This window comes from Heteronotia binoei, chromosome 21 (assembly GCF_032191835.1).
Source record: "Heteronotia binoei isolate CCM8104 ecotype False Entrance Well chromosome 21, APGP_CSIRO_Hbin_v1, whole genome shotgun sequence".
Lineage (NCBI taxonomy): Eukaryota > Metazoa > Chordata > Lepidosauria > Squamata > Gekkonidae > Heteronotia > Heteronotia binoei.
In genome coordinates, this window is record NC_083243.1 from 144453021 (window position 1) to 144471998 (window position 18978).

Below are 18978 nucleotides of genomic sequence, written 5' to 3' on the forward strand. Positions count from 1 at the left end.
TTGCAGTAATCCAACCTGGAAGTGACCGTTGCATGGATTGCTGTGGCTAGGTCCCGGGGAGCCAGATAGGACGCTAGTTGTTTGACCTGCCGGAGGTGGTAAAAAGCACCTGCTGTGACCTGGGACTCCATAGAAAGGGTGGCATCCAGCATCACACCCAAACTCCTCACCTTCTGAGCTGGCACAAGAGGTGCACCATCCAGCGTGGGAAGTTGGATGCCTGATCTTAGCCCCCCATGGCTCAGATACAGGACCTCCATCTTGGCTGGATTAAGCTTCAGCTGGCTCAACTGTAACCAACCAGCCACTGCTTCCAACACCCTGGTCAAATGGTCTGGGGCAGAGTCTGAATGGCCGTCCATCAGCAGATAAGCTGGGTGTCATCTGTATACTGGTGACAACCCAGCCCAAAACTTCTGGCAATCTGGGCAAGGGATCACATATAGATGTTAAACATCACTGGCAAGAGAATAGCTCCCTGCAGAACACCACATTCTAGTGGATAACGCCGGGAGGTCTGCTCATCAATCACCACTCTTTGTCCCCGAGCACAGAGAAAGGAGGAAAACCACTGTAAGGCTACCCCCTAAACTCCAATGTCGGCAAGGCGATGGGTCATTAGATTGTAATCGACCGTGTCAAACACTGCTGTAAGATCTAAGAGCAGCAGCAGCACTGACCCGCCTTGATCCAGATGCCTTCTAAGGTCATCCGTGAGGGCGACCATAGCAGTCTCCACCCCGTGACCAGGACGGAAGCCGGACTGGAAGGGATCAAGCACAGACTTATCTTCCAAGAAGACTTGGAACTGCTCTTCCACCGCTTTCTCAATTACCTTGCCCAGAAACGGTAAGTTCGAGACTGGGCAGTAATTGGCTGGGACCTTTGAGCCCAAAAATGGCTTCTTCAAAAGCGGGTGAACTGCTGCCTCTTTAAGCTTGGCTGGAAAATATCCCTGATAACAGGGATAAATTGACGATCTCAGCCAAGGAACCCCTGATACCATCTCCACCCGCTTTAACAAGCCAAGATGGGCATGGGTCCAGAGGACAAGTGGTGGGCTTCACTGCAGTCAAGATCCTGTCCACATCCTCCTGAGTGGGGCAGCTGAAGTGGTCCAACATGGGACCTGAAGATGGACAACAGTTCCTGTACTGTCTCAACTGTGGCTGGAAGGTTTTGGTGGAGAGTCAAGACCTTATCTGCAAAATAAGTTGCAAAAGCCTTACAATCAATGTCCAATTCCCCAGTTTTTTGGTTGGTTGTCGGCACCGTGATCAACGATCAAATTGTTCTAAACAACTGGGCTGGGCACAATTTCGCAGATGCAACAGAGGCCGTATAGAAATCTTTCTTAGCGGACTTCACTGCCTTCTCATAGACTTTCATAAACGTTCTATAACAAGTTCTAGACTCCTCGTCATAAGATCTCAGCCACACTCGATCTAGCCATCTAAGCTGCCGCTTCATCCTCTGCAGCTCTAGGGTATACCATGGAGCCACTTTGGTACAGCAGTGAAGAGGGAGCACCAGGGGGGCAATATCGTCGATGGCTGTAGAGAGCCGGGAGTACCAGTCCTCCACTAACTCATCCAACGATCTGCCAGGGGGTATCAGATCCCGCAAGACCTCCCGAAGCCGCTCTGGATCCAGTTCTGCTTGCCACTGAACCGGAGGAGGGCTGCAAGTCCAATCGGACTTTCAGGGCACAATGATCTGACCATGGAACTGTATCAACAGCAATCAGATCCGGAGTTATCCCGACCCCAAAGATCAAATCCAGCGTATGGCTGCCCTGGTGAGTGGGAGCTGAAATAAACTGAGTCCTTCTGTCTCCATGGATTACACCAGGTCCTGCACCCACGTGGATATTGTATCATCAACATGGACACTGAAATCCCCCAGGATCAGCAACCTAGGAAAGTCCAATGCCCAGGTTGACACCGCATCCAGCAGGGCAGGGAGGCTCTCTGGAGACGCGTTCGGCGGCTGGTACACCACCCAGATACCCAAACTCTCCTCAGCTTCCCATACCAGGCCAACACATTCAATGCCAGTGATGTTTGGGGCAGGGAGTGCCCTGAAAGAAAAAGATTCACGAATGAGCATTGCAACACCCCCCTCCCCTGCTTGTCTGAGATTGGTGGAGGACTGAGAACCCAGATGAGGTAAGCTGGTTCAGGGCGACAGTCTCGCCTTTCCGAACCCAGGTCTCAGTCACACATGCCAGGTCTATCTGTTGCTCGACAAAGTAATCTCGTAGAGTATAGGTCTTATTATTAGTAGACCTGGCATTAATCAACACCAGTGACGGAGTCGAGGTTATCCTCGCCCCACAGCCAACATGCCTTGGGATGGGATGTAGGTGGGAAGGGGTCCGAGCATTCCCATATCTCTGACTTCTTCCAAATCTCTTGAGACCTAGTCCCACCGCCATATCTCCCCTGCCCCCAGATGACCAGGATCCCTGACCCAATCACGGCCTCCCTCCCACGATTGATTGATTTATTTATTCGAGATTTATATCCCGCCCTTCCCACAAGTGGCTCAGGGCGGCTTCCAAAATTGATCAAACATGAAAATTAAACAATTTTAAGTATAAACAATTAAATATTTAAGCAATTAAAACCTTAAAAACCAATAACATTTCAATTACATATAAACAGATGGCTGGCCAAGTTACATCAAGTTTTCATCCTAGCTAGGTGTAAGCTAGCCGGAAGAGGGTCGTCTTACAGGCCCTGCGGAACTGAACCAAGTCCCGCAGGGCCCTCACCTCCTCCGGCAGCTGATTCCACCATGTGGGGGCCATAATGGAGAAAGTCCTTTCTCTGGTGGATTTCAAGCGGGCTTCTTTTGGCCCGGGGATAGTGAGGAGATTTTGTGTTCCTGACCTCAGTGCTCTCTGGGGAACATGTGGGGAGATGCTATTGGGCCACGATGTTATTGGGCCACACTGGTCCACCTAGCCTTTGCCCAACCACAATATCGCTTCACAGTTTTTTAGAGCTAGTACCGAACCAATTAATTATATAATTTATACAAATAAATTGATCCCAACTACTGATTATGACCTTTAACAGTCAATTAATACAAAAATTTCTGAATCAAAGAAACCCTCCCTTAATCTAAATGATTAAGTCCTTCCCAAATTAATTTAAACTCAGTCAATCAGCTAACTAATCTATAAAGTAGCAATTAAATGGTCTCAATTTAGGTGAACAGCTCAGTTCCACTAATTAATTAAATTCCACCCTCAATACTATTTAATTAATTAAATTGAGTCCCTCCATCTTTCCCTCAGTTCTATAAGTTTAAACAGCAATGCTAATTAAACTAAAATAACCAATAAATCAATGGCTCAGTAACATTTAAACTAAATAGGATGATAGACTTTCACCAGAATATAGCATAAAGTGCTGAGTACAGAGAATGCAAAGATGTTAAATGCTAAAAGTAATCAGTTTAAAATACAGACGTAATGTAGGGTGTCATTAAAAAGACCTGCTTGGTAACCCAAAAATAACTTTTACTAAATACCAACAATAAAGGATTAACTAACACTTACACAGAACACACTTCTCAAACATGCAATGTCAAGAATATCTTACCTGCTGAACACCAACAGCAAATGCCTTTAAGAAAACTTCAGCAAATTCATTGTATTCCTTGGAAACATTGCCAGGGCTTCCATACCTATTATTATTAGAAACAAACAAGATAATGCTGCAGAATTTTATTCATACCATTATATTCTTACAATAAAAGGAATACTGAGAAAAATCATTACCTTTCAAAAAGCCTAGCTAAGATGTGTAATGCCCACTTTTTACATTTCCACCAAGGTAATTCAGGTCTATCATCTTCATCAACTTGAAGGGTTTCCTTTAAGAATAAACAGTACATTTACAAAAGTTAAGTTCATCAATTTATGAGTACGTTGGTTTACTGCCTCTCCAGGGAGAACTCTCAAGGTGGCAGTAACAATAACAATTAAAACACTGAAAAAATAACAAAATTAATCAACATCAAACCCACCTGATTAACAACAAAATATGACCTATCTCAGCCAAATGAAGTGTGTGTGTGTTATATGCTGCCAAATCACTTATAGCAACCTATCTATTAAACCTCCAAAACATCCTATCATTAACAGCTTTGCTCAAGCATAAATTGCAAAAAACAGCAGAAGAGACCCTTCCCCTCCCCCCCCAAAAATTCAGAGCAACACTGAAATAGTCATAAAATCAGGCCCAACCAACACAGTGAAAAATATACAAACTCTAACATACACAATTTTCAATGACTGAATAAAATAACTGAAAGGTGGCCGAAGCATATATAAAAGACTGGTCAAATAGAAATAGTTGACAGTCACTCAAAGGTCAAGAGAGCAGGTGCCAGTAAGACCACAGGGGGAGAGTTTTTGATAAGCTAGGTACCAAGGCTGAAAAAGCTTCAAGACAAGTGATTGGTTAAAAAGAAACTTGCGTAGTTTTTGTAGGATCCATCAAGGCAAAATATGGTTCCTTTGTATACTCATAATTATTATACTTTACCTACCCTTCCTTGGAGGAGATTAAGGCAATATACACAGCATAATTCCTCCCCCCTCCCTCCAGTATTTTTATACCAACCCTAGAAGGTTAGAGACAGGCTGTCCAATGTCATGGAGTATGATGGTTGGGTAGGAATTTGAAGACCAATCTCTTCCATTTTAGTTGAGAGCTTTAACTACTACACCACACTTGCTTGCCCACCAATTACAGTCCAAAGTTAAATCTCATTGAGCATATTAAGTTATTAAAATTTAGCGAACTGAACACCCAACTGTTGTATACAAGACACACTAAAAGTAACAAGTACTTACAGCTGGAACATCTCGGTCCACAACAGTCTTCAGAATTTCTATCCACTCTGCTAAGTTTTGTTGATTGATCAACTCAAGAGGTAATGTATACTATTAAGAATACAAATTAATCTGGTTTTAAAGACAAAACATTACACACACATCTGAATCTCTTCTTAAACTTTTATTAGGCACCTTATTGACTTTTTGAAATATGACGGAGAATGGCATTATTGACATAGTACACAGTTATAGCCCAAAGGAGGAATATGCATGCACATTAAAGAATCAAACCATTACTATTTTCACTGCAGCAGAAAATATACCCCCTTTTAAATGGCCAGCAGCTTGTTTCATTGCAAAGGCACAAATTTTTTATCTATTATGTTTTATCTAGATGAGTTTATTGTGACTGCATTAACTTTACTCTGTAAGCCAAAATAGAGTTCAAATGTTTTACATAGCAAATAAACATAAGCTGCTACAGAAATACAGTAGGAAGTGGAAGCTCTTGCTCCATACACAGTTCTTTTCAAGACATGCATGCTCCTTCTTTAGAGTTGCAGCTCCTGTCCTCAAAAGGTTCTTTCATTACCATTTAGATTCACTGAGATTTCCCACCAGCACCTTTGGAAAAAAGAGGCAATACCTGTGCACTATCCTGTATCTTCCTCTTGGTACTGATTTAAACGGATGTATCTCATGTCATATGTTCCCCAGAGGGTACTTAGATCTGGATCGCAAAACCTACTGTCAATCCCCGGGCCGAAGGAGGCGAGATTGAAGGCTACCAGAGAAAGAGCCTTCTCAATTGCAGCCCCCCACTGATGGAACCAACTCCCAGAAGATGTCAGGGCCTTGCAGGACCCCCCCCCCCCCCCCCCCAGTTCCACAAGGCCTGCAAAACAACATTATTTTGACTGGCCTCAGCCAAGCTACATAGATGCCCAACATTACTGAATGCACCGTATTAACTTTAGCGTCAAAAATTGTTTTAAAATTGTATTAATTCTTTTAAACTACTTTAAATTGTTTTAACTGCTTAATTGATAATTGATTATTGTAATTACTTGTTTACTGTTTTATTGTTTGATGTTAAAATGTTGTTAGCCGCCCTGAGCCTGCTTCGGCGGGGATGGTGGGATATAAGTACAAAAATAAATAAATAATAAACCCTCTACTTGTTATTACTCAACTTAAAAAGTGGCCTTTGTACCATGCAAGTCTTTTATCCTATCAGATTAATTGGCAATGATGTTCTTCTTGCTGGACTAAATAAATAGGCAATACATAACTTAAGACCAGCTCAGTTTTTTTTTTAAATCAAATTCTATCGTTACTATTTTGTTTTATACCTAGGATATCAGAGATGGCAATTTCAGAAAACAGAAAAAAGATCTGCAATGAACTTTATATAAGGAACAGCCAGATGAAAGAGGCTGAGAAGACTGTGGTTGCTAAGGAGACTACAGAATGCCAGGGGAATGAGTGACAGACAAGGAGGATGACAACTAAAAAAAAAGTCAGTTGGGAAGCTGTTGGAGAGAAATGGATATTGCAGAAAAGAAGAACTCTTTTGAACAAGCTTTGATGGGACTCCAAAGGTATCCACAGCACAGCAGACAATGGACTATGAGAGCTGAGACACTGGCAGTGAGCATACAACAACAGAGAAGACTAAAAAGAGGAAGGCATTTGGAGAAGGCTGACTAGGAGTGTCTAAGCCCTAGGAAATACAAAGTATAAGACAGAAGAACCTCGAAGCACCAGCAGAATCAACCCAAAGTGAAAGCACATTAAGACAGATCTCCACATTGTGTGTATTAAAGACATTTCATTAATGTTTCTCTCATCATTTTTAGCTGGCTGTTTTATGTCCTGCTTTCCACAGGAGTACTCCTGACATTTTAAATAACTTCTAGAACTATCAGTTGCTATTTCATGCTACTTGTGCTGTTTTATTATTTTAGTAGATTTATATTCCACCCTTTCCCATAGGAGGGCTCAGGGTGAACAACAGACATAAATAAATGGCAATTAAAACCCAGCAATAAAATAATAAAACAATATCAAAACAGAAACAATAAGGAAAAATACAGTTTAGGCAGTGCAGACACATTTTACAGATTAAAACTGGCTCGAGATATAATAGTCAGGATGGTAAAATGATAAGTCACTGTGGGCGAGGGCAAACAGATGGTATAAGCAATAGGGTAAGGATGCCCGCTTGCCTCAACCAAAAATCTGGAGGGGGGCTTTATTATTAATAATTTTACTGCTGTCTTTTTACAGTTTTATAGTTTATATTTTTTATTGTTTTATTAATTTTGTTAGCCCACTTGAGTAGTAACAACATTGCTATATATACTGAATGATAAGTCCAAAGATTTATCCAACCTGTATTAATTTTTTAAAAAATATTCCTCAACAACTGACAGTGGTATTTGTCACTAAAAGACACTACACATGCACTGAACTCATCTCTTACAATCCATGCTAACAGGGCAAAGAAGGCTTAAGGTAAATATCACAATTTTAATTAAAAGAAACAGTACAAGTATCCAACAAATTCCTTTCTTGAGTTCCAAGTAAGTAAATGGTACATAAAAACTAAACTAGATTATAAAATCCACTACAGACCCCACATATACCCCTGGTTTCAATGATGGAAAACAATTTCTGAAAATACCTACAATCCTGCACAGCATAACTCCAGTCTTAGCCCAATGAAATCAACTGGAGTAATTCTGCACAGGACAGCATCATTAACACATACTACCTCTTAAGAAGATAAACTGATTCACACCTGGACAAGGGCATAGAAGATTTTGAAGATCTGTTTCTGGATGAGCACAGATTGATCAGAAGGATCCGAGAGAAGCTGTATAAAACGGTCCTTCAGAACTGGCAAAAAGTGTTGCATTGCAGCTATCAAAGGTGTCCGCTCTTCTGGTTTCTTATACCTTTAATAAGAAGAACTGATTTTTTAACGATTTTAAATGCAACTTTAATTTTAAAAAAAGACAAGAAGTTTCAAGAAGAAGTCCTTATCCAAAAAAGCACAAAACTTATCACTGTCTTTTTGTGCTGATTCCTTTGGAGACAATGCAATTTATTAATTTATCATAACTGTGATATGCCAGGAAACAGATAAATCACTTTTGCTCCATAACAAAAAATGTAGTTACTTTAACACATCCATCAAAAACTTGGCTCTTTAAACACTATATCATGCACACAGTGCAAAATAAATACAAATTAAGGTCAGAACTTTCTTGATGTACACCAGAGCTGGAGGCATTCCAGCTGTCTGATTTTAATGCTTCTAAAACTTGATACCACTACCTAACCTACGGATAAAAAATATATCCAGTCCCAGTGAGTGTAAATTTTTTATCAAAGCCAAGAATAATACTGGAGAACAATACAGAACAAGAACTAGAGAACAATACAGAATTACATGGCTCTGCCATGTTTGTGTGAAAGAAGTACTCAGGAGAATATGAAAAATAGGAGGGAAGTTGTTATTTTTTTTTCTTGGTTTCAAGAACTAACTTAACATTACAATAAATAATGGAAGGGCATAGAGATAATTTCTAGGCAGAAAACCCTTAACTTGGAAATGGGGGTGTAGTAGAAGGCATATGGGAGCAAGACCCAAAACCAGGAGTTCCCCAACCTGCAGGCACCTTCAGAATTCTGGGACAGGTTGGTGGGTGCAACTAAAAAACGTCTGTCATGGGAGACAGATTTCGCATTTCGGACTTGCCTCCCTTCTGTGCTGGGCTCCTCACCAGTGTTCCCCCCAAGCTAAGTTTGCTAGCTCACAGATTTTTAGCCTCCAGCTCACACATTTTTGTCTTAGTTCAAGGAAGGTGACCCCAGAGCACACTAATTTATGCAGTAGCTCACAACTTTAATTGCCAGTAGCTCACAAACTAGAATTTTTGCTCAGAAGACTCTGCAGTTTAGAGGGAATATTCCTCCTCACAGTGGCTCTTTTTCCCAGATTCTGCATTGGCAACTCTGGAGCAGGTCTGCATGTTCCCTGCTTGCTTCCTGCCCTGTGCAAACTCAAGAGCCAAGAACAAAACCAGGACAAAGGCTAACATGGAATCGGTCAAAGCCAACCATAGTATGTCAGCGACTGAGGTTATGCGTAACTTCTACAGTAACTCTTCAACCTTTCAGGCAGAAGCTCTGTTTTACAGGATGCCTTTTAAAATGAACATATTGTTTAAAAATATTTTCTTGCATACACACAGCTCACCTTTGTCACACAGTAAAGATGCTTGAGTAGCCAATCACATTTCCAGTGGCAATGAGACTGGGCAAAAGCCTCAATGGCCCCACCCACTTTCTAAAAACATTTGGCACAAACCACACTGGGAACCCCTATCCAAGACTTTCTGAACTCTGGGAAATCCCCTTCACAGCAGAAGAAGCACTACTTTAAAAAGCAGTGTAGTAATTTTTTGAAATGTAAACTTTTTAATCATTCACCTTATGGCTTACTCTCCCTCCACTTCAGAGCAGCCTACAGAAGACTGCTGAACAGATTTTTATCCAAACTACATCTGTTCAGCTTCAGTAGCACAACGGTCATTAATCTCTGTGCCAAAAATTATGCTGTTAAAATAGCCTTGTGACTTCTTAAGGAGCACAGTTGTAGACATTTCTACACAACAAGCATTCTAAAACTTGAAAAAGAAGTTCTGAATTCCACAGCAGTTTAAAAGAATGCCAGTGCACACAAATCTTGATAGGAGCTTTTTCTACATTGACAAATTCCCATACAATCATCACAGCAGGGGCCCACTCGTAGCTTATTCAGAATGAGTGACTCATCCAGACCTATTGTTTAGAAACTAGCTGCATAAGCTACTAGTATAGCACATCCCTGCTGTGGCGCTTCTAGGAGATTACTACAAGAAGGGAACTTACTCATAGTTCTTTACAAGCTGATAAAGGCAAAGAAGAATTCCAAGCCAACAAGCACTATTATCAGACTGAAGATAAAAACCAATTTTCTCCACGACTGCAGTCCAACGATTGGGATAATCATGCTTGATAATATGGTGAATGCAAGTAGTAAGTTGTACTCTAGAATACAAAACACACGCGGTTACATGTTTTGCTATTTCTTTCATGTGTGGAAGAAGCAGCTTGTATGTATTTGAAATAAAGGCAGGGGGTTGCAACAACTCAAGAAAGTTTCAATCATCTAATGTAAGGGGGTGGTGTTAAAATTTAAAAGCTGACAGGCCTACTTTTTCTCCTTAGTATCATAAAAATTGCAACTGTAATGCCTCCCCATCTATATAATACCTTTTTGAGTGCTGCCTTTTAAGAGTTCATCCTCCCTGCTGTCACATTCTCCACACTGGTTCCTCTCAGGCCTCAGAATTGGGTTAGTAGGACGACAGCTGTATGCCACAAGTCCTTCCTCTCCTGGAGCAGTATTCAACCTCACTGCCTGGCACCGTGCTGCCTCCTTCCTCTATACCCTCTGGAGCCCTCCTTTTATTTGTCCCTTCTGACTTTGTCTTGCCTCTTCCACCCTCAAGGAGCCAATCAACCACCCTTCCCCAGGGGCCCCTGCACCTGGGTCTAGCCTGACCTTGCTTGTTTCCTTGGGCCAGATGGCCCTCCTTAATCAGTTGCTGGCAGGCCTCAGGCAATTTAAGCAGCCTGTTCATTGGGACCAGGAAAAGGCTCCCTTTAGTTGCTCCCTCAGCAGATCTTATTCTGTTCTTCTTCTGTCAGACAGCCATGAGCCAGGTAAGTATTCCAGCTCTGGAGTCTCAGTGGGGGGAAGCTGAATCTAGATGCAACCCCATGTCTAGATAACCTTTTATTAGGATCAACCAAAACACCATGCAAACTTTCAAATTCACCAGAATTCTTCATTAAGCTGGATGTGACAAAAATAAAAGGGGAAGTACAGATGTCTCAAGTCATGATCTTAAGACCTGGTCTTATGAATATCCTGTGCAAAATGCTGAGCAGACATGCAGATTTTAAAAGGTGCTGGTGCCAAGATGTGCCCCTGGTTTTCAGGAAGCAAGTAAGAAATGGAACTCCCGCACTGGAAACATAAAGGCCAGTAACAGTCCAAATATCTAACACCTGGCAAGATACGCAGATCCCTTGAAGTCTGAGAGTAGATGAATTACTTGCCGTTTTCTCCAGTTATACAGATCCTATTGATGTTAAATTCTAATGACAATGAAAACCTAACCTAAGGAAGTCCTCTATACGGAAAGAACATTTAGTGACCATACTTCAAACAGGCATACCGAATCAGCTCAGGAGAGTGAATAATGGCTTCTACAATGTTCTCACGAATACAGTGTCTATCTTCTTCAGGTATTGAATAAGGTGGGATGTCCCCTGGTGTAGAATCACGATCAGGCCAATACTGAGTTATCATATTCTTCAAGTAGATAACACCTGTCAAGAGACATCTAAATATTAATATAGCCAAAACATATGTATAAAGAATGTAAATATTGATCAGATTAACTACATGAACAACAATTGCACATTAATAAAATTTCTCAATCTGTTCCTTGAAAACTCTTCGATGCTCCCATTTTCATGGAAGATACCATATCAAATACCACCTGTTCTGCACTCTTTTGCTAAAGTTTGTCTTCAACAGTTTCATTTTTCTGATTCTGAAGCTTTATAGATAAACTCACACACACACACACACAAAAACATAATCTGTGGACTGAGAAATGGTTTAGGATCAAAATACCCCAGAAACTGCTGCCACCTCTGCTGTGTTGAGTGCACCAGTACAGCATGGCAGATTTTTTTGGACTTGGACCTGCACTTCAACCTTATTCAGACATGAAGTTCTCTGTATGACCTTGTGCCAGTCACCAGCAGCCTAACCCACCTCACCTTCAACAGTTTCACTGGCTTGCTACAAGGATAAATAGGACAAACATTATATAATCTGCAATTAATTCATCAGACACATGGTGAAATATAAATGTAATAATACATAAATGTGATGGATAATATTTGTTGGAATTACTCTCTATTTTTGCTGACATTTCCGCCAAATGTCTTGACCAGATTCAGAATGATATGCCAGATTTTACAGAAATCTCTGAACTGGTAAAATCCATGTGAGTTGCCTTGAGATGACAAATGAATCATCAAGGAAGGGCATTATTGCGTGGATGGCATGTGTACCTTCAGAAGAATTTAGAAGAATCAGAACCAACTCCATATATACAGACATTTGGATTTTATATTGTATATTTTGACCTAATCAAGGAATCAAAACTATTGTCTAGGCCAGGGTTTCCCAAACTTTTCTTTCTCGTGGCCCAGTTATTTTTACACTTCTCCTTTGTGACCCACTAAAATTCAGGGGTGGAGCCTGGAGACTTTGGGGGTAGAGATGGGACACAGGAATTATGTCATTTCCTGTAGTGTCACTTCCAGGTCACAGGCCAAGTAATGTCACTTCTGGAGCACACTGAACCAAAACTCCACCTCTTTCTGTGAGGTCATTTCCAAGGCACTCCCCCAAACCTGCCTCTTCTTCTGAAATAACTTTGTTTTCAGAAAAATCTCTCTGAAACTCATGCTGAGCCAAAATGGGGGTGGAAAGTGGGTGGTCTGCACCACCTACACATCCATTCCTCAACAGCACTGGCCAGTGTATGCAATTGGGAGTGCTGCTGCCATTGCTATCAGGAATGCCAGCACTGTGTACCACCCACACTGGGCCCTGGCAGCTCCTCTACCTCAAAATATGCTGACACATTTCGTAGGCCCTTCCTTCAGCTGCTACTACTGGAACCCTGCCTCAAGTTTTGCTTGTGTCACTCTTCAAGGCTAGTTTTTCTCTGCACAACACAGAGATGGGGGAAGGAAGGAAGCAGAGCAGAGCTCAGGCTTTGCTGGGGGCGGGGCTAGCTTTGGTTTTTCTTGTGACCCGGTATGGAGACTTCCGTGGCCCGGTACCAGGTCGTGACCCTGCTAATGGGAAACACTGGTCTACTCTAGGCAATAGTTGCCTTCATCATCTTCAGACAGCCTAAATTCCTTTGTACCAGTTGTCATTCCAACAGGATAGCAGGCACTTTCCCCCTATTTCCAATCTCTCCTCATTTTCTCCAATTGAAGGAGCAGGCCGCCCAATCCACCTTGCATTTTCTCCTATGCCAAATTTGATCTCCACAGACTCCTCCATCTCCTGGCAAGCCCACAGAAATCAATGTTTGTTTTTGGATCCCTATAATTCGTTTGCCATCCATGCGCCCTTGGTTCTGACACACTAATCAGACTGAGCCTTGCTTTCTCTTTGGATTTATTATCTGGTATTACTGCTGAACTGCCCACTAAATCCCACTGCTGAACTACCCTTCTTTAAACCTCCCTCTAAGCCATAGCAGGTCTGCATGTCTTGAACACAGCTAAGTCACCTCTAATGCTTTTCTCAATATGGAAAAAATATAGGCAACAGATCTTTTCTCCCCTTCTCTATTTATTCCTTGCAGAACTTGTATTTTCTGAGGTATGCATTGTTCTGTTAGGGCATTACTGTGTGGATGCCAGAAATGGGTATTGGTACTGACTCATGTGTGGTAAAAGTCCGCTGTGCAAGCACTGAGTCATTACCAATCCATAGGGTGATGTTGCATCATGATGTTTTCATGGCAAACTTTTTACGGGGTGGTTTGCCATTGCCTTCCCCAGTCATCTACGCTTTACCCCCAGCAAGCTGGGTACTCATTTCACTGACCTCGGAAAGATGTAAGGTTGAGTCAACCTTGAGCCAGCTACTGTGCATAAATGTAGCTCTGACTATAATCCTGTAACCCAGTCTCTCCTTAATAAAGTCTCTCTGATTTCCCAATTTATTAGCCTTAATTTTTCTTTCTGAGCCTGCTTTAGAGCTCTGCCACTTTTATTTTCAGTCGCAATCCAAAAGCTCAAGGCACACAGTATTGAACAGTGCACCAACCTTGGAAAGAGGGAGTTCACTTTCATGAGCACCACTTAACTCAGACTATATAGCATTTTATTTTTTGCACTGACTTTAGGGTGCTGGGAGTAAGGCATCAACAGATGTTACACACAGTAAGCAGAGCTCTGTTGACAGTACTTTGGAACCAACCTGATAATGTCCCTATATATGACAAAATACCAAATCTGTTGGATTAGTAACAAATACTCATCAGAAATGATATCTTGGAAAGTCTGCTGTCCTCCAGCATCCAATTTCTAACTGGCAAGTTATTTCTGCTGCCATAACATGTTTTCTCAGGAAATTCTGATTATGAATGCAGAGTTATCATGTAATTATAAACACAATGAAGGATAATTTTGGACACAATATCCAAATTACACTTATTTGTCCATTACTGCAAAATTATTTTGCTCCATTTTTGAGACTATAGTAGTTTTACTTGTAAAGGATTTATTATGCTGATTGTTTTGTTTTTCAACATCTAGTTTCTACTACATATTTTGTTCAATTACTAAATATCAAATAAAAAGCCATGTGTGTTTACACTCACCTGCCTGTCTCACTGGTAAATCAAGTTGCTCTGACATAGTGATTTGGAGAAGAGTTGAAACGAAGTTCACTGTCTTGTGAGCCTGTGAAATGAAAATAGGCAAAGTGGTCAAGACAAACACAATCTTCAGAAAATCATGACAACTAAAGTTAGGGTGTCCTATGTTCTTCAACCAAAGCTAGACAAAAAGAACTGGGGGTTCCCACTCAGCCAAAACACCTGCTGGGTGACTTTGGGCCAGTTGTTCCCTCAGTCCATTGTAATTCTGAAAATTGTGGGAAACGATGGGAACGCTGTCTAGCTTTCTGATACTGTACTCTATCTGGAAACAGCACCAATGTTATTGCCTCAATTAGTCAATGGTCTACACAGTTTTAATTATTGTTTTATATTGAGTACTTTGTTGTACTGATGCCATTTTAGCTTGTTAGTTGTCCTTGAACCTTCTTGTGGGAAGGAAGGAAGGAAGGAAGGAAGGAAGGAAGGAAGGAAGGAAGGAAGGAAGGAAGGAAGGAAGGAAGGAAGGAAGGAAGGAAGGAAGGAAGGAAGGAAGGAAGGAAGGAAGGAAGGAAGGAAGGAAGGAAGGAAGGAAGGAAGGAAGGAAGTAAGTTAGACCTTACCTGAGGGGGTTCTTTTGTATATGGATTGTATATATCATGCTTTCCCAAATTTTTATTTCCCGTGGCCCGGTTATTTTTACACTTCTCCTTTGTGGCCCACTAAAATTTGGGGGTGGAGTCAGGAGACTTTGGGGGTGAAGCCAGGAGATAGGAATTATGTCATTTCCTGTGGTGTCACTTCCAGGTCAAGGGCTAAGTGATGTCACTTCCAGCGCACACTGAATCAAAACTCCACCTTTTCCTGTGATGTCACTTCCAGGCCACTCCCCCAAACCTGCCTTTTCTTCTGAAGTAACTTCATTTTCAGAAAATCTCTCTGAAACTCATGCTGAGCCAAAATGGGGGTGAAAAGTGGGTGGTCTGCAACTTTCATACATTCCCAGGGTCCTCTCTTTCCACCCCCACACCTGCATGCACCTGTTTGTGTGTTCTTCTCCAGCTTGCAAGCACTCCTAATGCCCATGTTCAATTGCCTGCACCACCTACACACCCCTTCCTCAACAGCACTGGCCAATGTATGCAGTTGGGAGTTCTGCTGCCATTGCTATCAGGAATGCCAGCACTATGTACCACGCACACTGGGCCCTGCCAGCTGCTGTACCTCAAAATATGCTGACACATTTAGTAGGCCCTTCCTTCAGCTGCTACTACTGGAACCCTGCCTCAAGCTACAACCAAGCTTGCTTGGTTTCAAGGAAACCTTTTGACAGCTATTTTTCATACTTTCCCGTAACCAAAACATTGGGAAATTGCTGTGAAAGGTAGCAGAGAATTGTACTGCAATTAATGAATTAATTTCAAGTTATATAAAGTTCATACAAGCTTTTCTACAGTTATCCCAAAAAGGATATTTATGAGGGGCTTGCAGCTTTTTACTGACTGTGTTTCCCATGCCTTTAAAAGCAACCTGTTGTGCAGATATTTAGCCAGTGAACTTCTTTCATCCTTTTTAATATCTACAGGAGGAGTTTAATTTTGGTGTCAGACAGCTGTTAAAAGCAGGACCAGTAAAATGGTGCCACGTTCATAGTGCCATCACTTCCAGTGCTGTTGAGATATACAGCAGTAATCTCCAATAATCTCTTTCTGCCCCACACCTCTCACTCTCACTCACTCACACAGAAATCTCATAGAAAGGCCAGCTGGCTACAACTGGGGGTGCCAATTTTTCATTGGCAGAGCTCCTATGTTTGCAACAACAGTGTGATAAATAGAAAAGTTTCATCCAGTAAAAATGGAAGGAAAGAAGGAAAGGAAAAGAAAAGAAAGACATGGAAAGAAAGAACATAAGAGAAGCCATGTTGGATCAGGGTCAGTGGACCATCCAGTCCAAAATTCTCTCACACAATGCCCAAAAAGCAGCAGAATGTCCACCAGTGGGGCCAGGGCAGTAGAAGCCCCCCCCCTTCCCACTCCTTCTGGCTGAAAAAAACACACACCCCTTCTTTGTCTCCCAGGCCTTCCGAGGAAATCTCCCCAAAAGAACACATGAAAGCTCATACCTTGAAGAACACGTCATGGGTCTAAAGTGCCAGTGGACTCCAGTTTTTCTCTCAAACACTGGGAGGTGAGGAGAAGGAAAGAGAGGCAGCCCAGCTTCTCTCTGCACAACACAGAGACGGGGGAAGGAAGGAAGCCAAACAGAGCTCAGGCTATGCAGCCTGTGTCAGTCTTCAAGGCTAGCTTTTCTCTGCACAACACAGAGACAGGAGAAGGAAGGAAGCCAAATGGAGCTCAGGCTTTTCAGCCTGTGTCAGTCTTCAAGGCTAGCTTTTCTCTGCACGGCAGAGAGACGGGGGAAGGAAGGAAGCAGAGCAGAGGTCATGGACTTTCTTGTGACCCGGTAGTGAGGCTTCCATGGCCCAGTACCGGGTCACGACCCTGCAAATGGGAAACACTGGTGCATATATATAAAGAACCCCCGCAGGTAAGCTCCTCCATTAGCATGTCATAGCCCAGGAAGCACCCACAAGATAATGACTCAGTCCTACCCCACTTGCCTGAGTAGATATAAATTCTGCCTACCAACTTCTTTGCAATTTGATCCAGAGAACTCCAGTTTTCTAGGTTACACCTCTGAGGTTACACCTCTAATGCCAGTCAAAGTTGATCGCAAAATGTCATGTCTCACAATGGCAAGACCACAGCCAAACAGCCCAGAAAATCTACAACAACCAATGGACTCCAGCCGTGAAAGCCTTCGACAACATATTGAAAGTATTTCAATTTTAATGCTTTCCAAAAATTTCATTTTTTTCCACTAGAATTTTTTTTTAAGTCTTCAAAAAATGGAGAAAGGCTCTTTTTCCCCCTAGGTTTTTACATTTCCAACTACAAGTGTATTTAAAATGCTACTGATAGGTCATCCTTTTAGAATTAACAGGCTGTAGCTATTGCTTATACTAAGCTAGAAGAAATACAGATCAGTTTTCTTCTCCTTTCAGTTCTTGTTTGAGCATTATAGAATTAGCCATCCAGGAGGGGGAATTCCTGTGATTAATCCAATTTTGCCACCTTGTTATGGTAGTTTGTCCATGAAGGAAACACTTTGCCGTCCAGCAATTAGGTAATACTACCCAAATTAGCTGAATTGATTCTGTCACTAATGTATGACCTAAAATCTATGTCCAGCTTTGCTAATATGAAGGAATATCATATGTTCCTTTTTCTTGCTGTCAGCCAAGAAGGAAGCTTTAGGTTCTGATTAGTCGTAGTCATAGCACAAATAACCATTGGTGCTTATATTTTTAAATAATAATAATAATAACTTTTATTTCTATCCCGCCCTCCTCGCCTAGGCGGCTCAGGGCGGCTAACAACAACTTACACGTTAACATAAATAATAAGACTTTGAATTTAACAATTAAAATTAAACATATAAAAACCAGTCAGTTAAGTTAAAATACATAAATACATAAAATACATAAATTAAAAGGTAAACAGCCCTAATTTCTTTGTCTTAAAAGCCTACAGTGGAATCACCGACCTTTTTAGGACCAGTCTAACTTGCTCTTATAACATTGTTACAGAACTACAGAGGAACAGCTGCTAGGCTTGACTAAAGAAATCACAGAAGATGCCTCTGCACAAAAACAAAGCTATCCTGGCCGCCTAGCCATTAAAGATGCCAAAAAAGGAATTCAGAGATCCAGAACAGAATAGCTTTGAGAGGAGCAAGGAAACAAGGTAGTAACATAATCATATGGCCTTCTGTAGACTAGACGCTGCCTAATTTATATCAATAGATATTAAGCGTGTTGAGGTCCAAGTGCAGAAGCATCTGAGTACAGCAAGAATGTCTGAGATATAGTTCAAAGTATGTTGACTGAGAGCCAAAATATGTGAGGGCCATTTATGTGAGAAATTTGTGAAATTGATAACTGATAGATTTCAACCATGACCATTTTAATCATTTAATATTTTTTAGGTTTATTTACTGGATTTTTTTGTAGTTTTATCTGGAGTATTTTATACATTGTTAGACACCTCAAGTTCCATTCAGGAAAAGGGAGCAAGAGAAATTTGATAAATAAGACTTCTTTTAAAAGTAGCAAGAATGAAATAATGTTTTTAATATATTTTAATAAGTCATTTCAAGTATAGATAACTTTGTATGGTTTTTGAAGTTATGAGTTAGCTGAGAAAGCACACCCTTATCAAGTGAAACTGGCAGCTATTGTAAGATGATGATGTTTTAAAAAACTTATAAATGTGAGAAGTTGAAATGTTCAAGAGCTTCTTTTCAGAAGGGACTCCCTTCCTGTGACTTGTTTATTTTGGGGCTAAGAAACTGTTATGGACTCATCTACATAACGAGGACTGATGTTATAATTTACCATCCATTTACCAGCACTATCGTTGATTTAGTCAATGTTAATAATACAGTAGTTATGTTTTAATTAAATGCTTAATGGAAGCAGAAATTCTTTAATAATATTACTTTCTGTTTTAAACAAAATCT

The 18978-nt window shown here is 41.3% G+C and overlaps 1 protein-coding gene across 2 annotated transcripts in view; it reads right to left on the reverse strand.

The window, feature by feature from the left end:
* The window catches only part of IPO7 (importin 7), a 78693-nt gene that overhangs the window by 40966 nt on the left and 18749 nt on the right, over window positions 1-18978 (reverse strand). For both annotated transcript variants that reach the window (XM_060263045.1, XM_060263046.1), the window contains exons 2-8: window positions 14398-14479; window positions 11149-11302; window positions 9794-9952; window positions 7656-7812; window positions 4871-4960; window positions 3791-3885; window positions 3612-3696 (exon numbers count right to left, since the gene is read on the reverse strand). In XM_060263045.1, the coding sequence (XP_060119028.1) occupies window positions 3612-3696; window positions 3791-3885; window positions 4871-4960; window positions 7656-7812; window positions 9794-9952; window positions 11149-11302; window positions 14398-14479 (822 nt within the window). The remainder of the gene's footprint in view (window positions 1-3611; window positions 3697-3790; window positions 3886-4870; window positions 4961-7655; window positions 7813-9793; window positions 9953-11148; window positions 11303-14397; window positions 14480-18978) is intronic.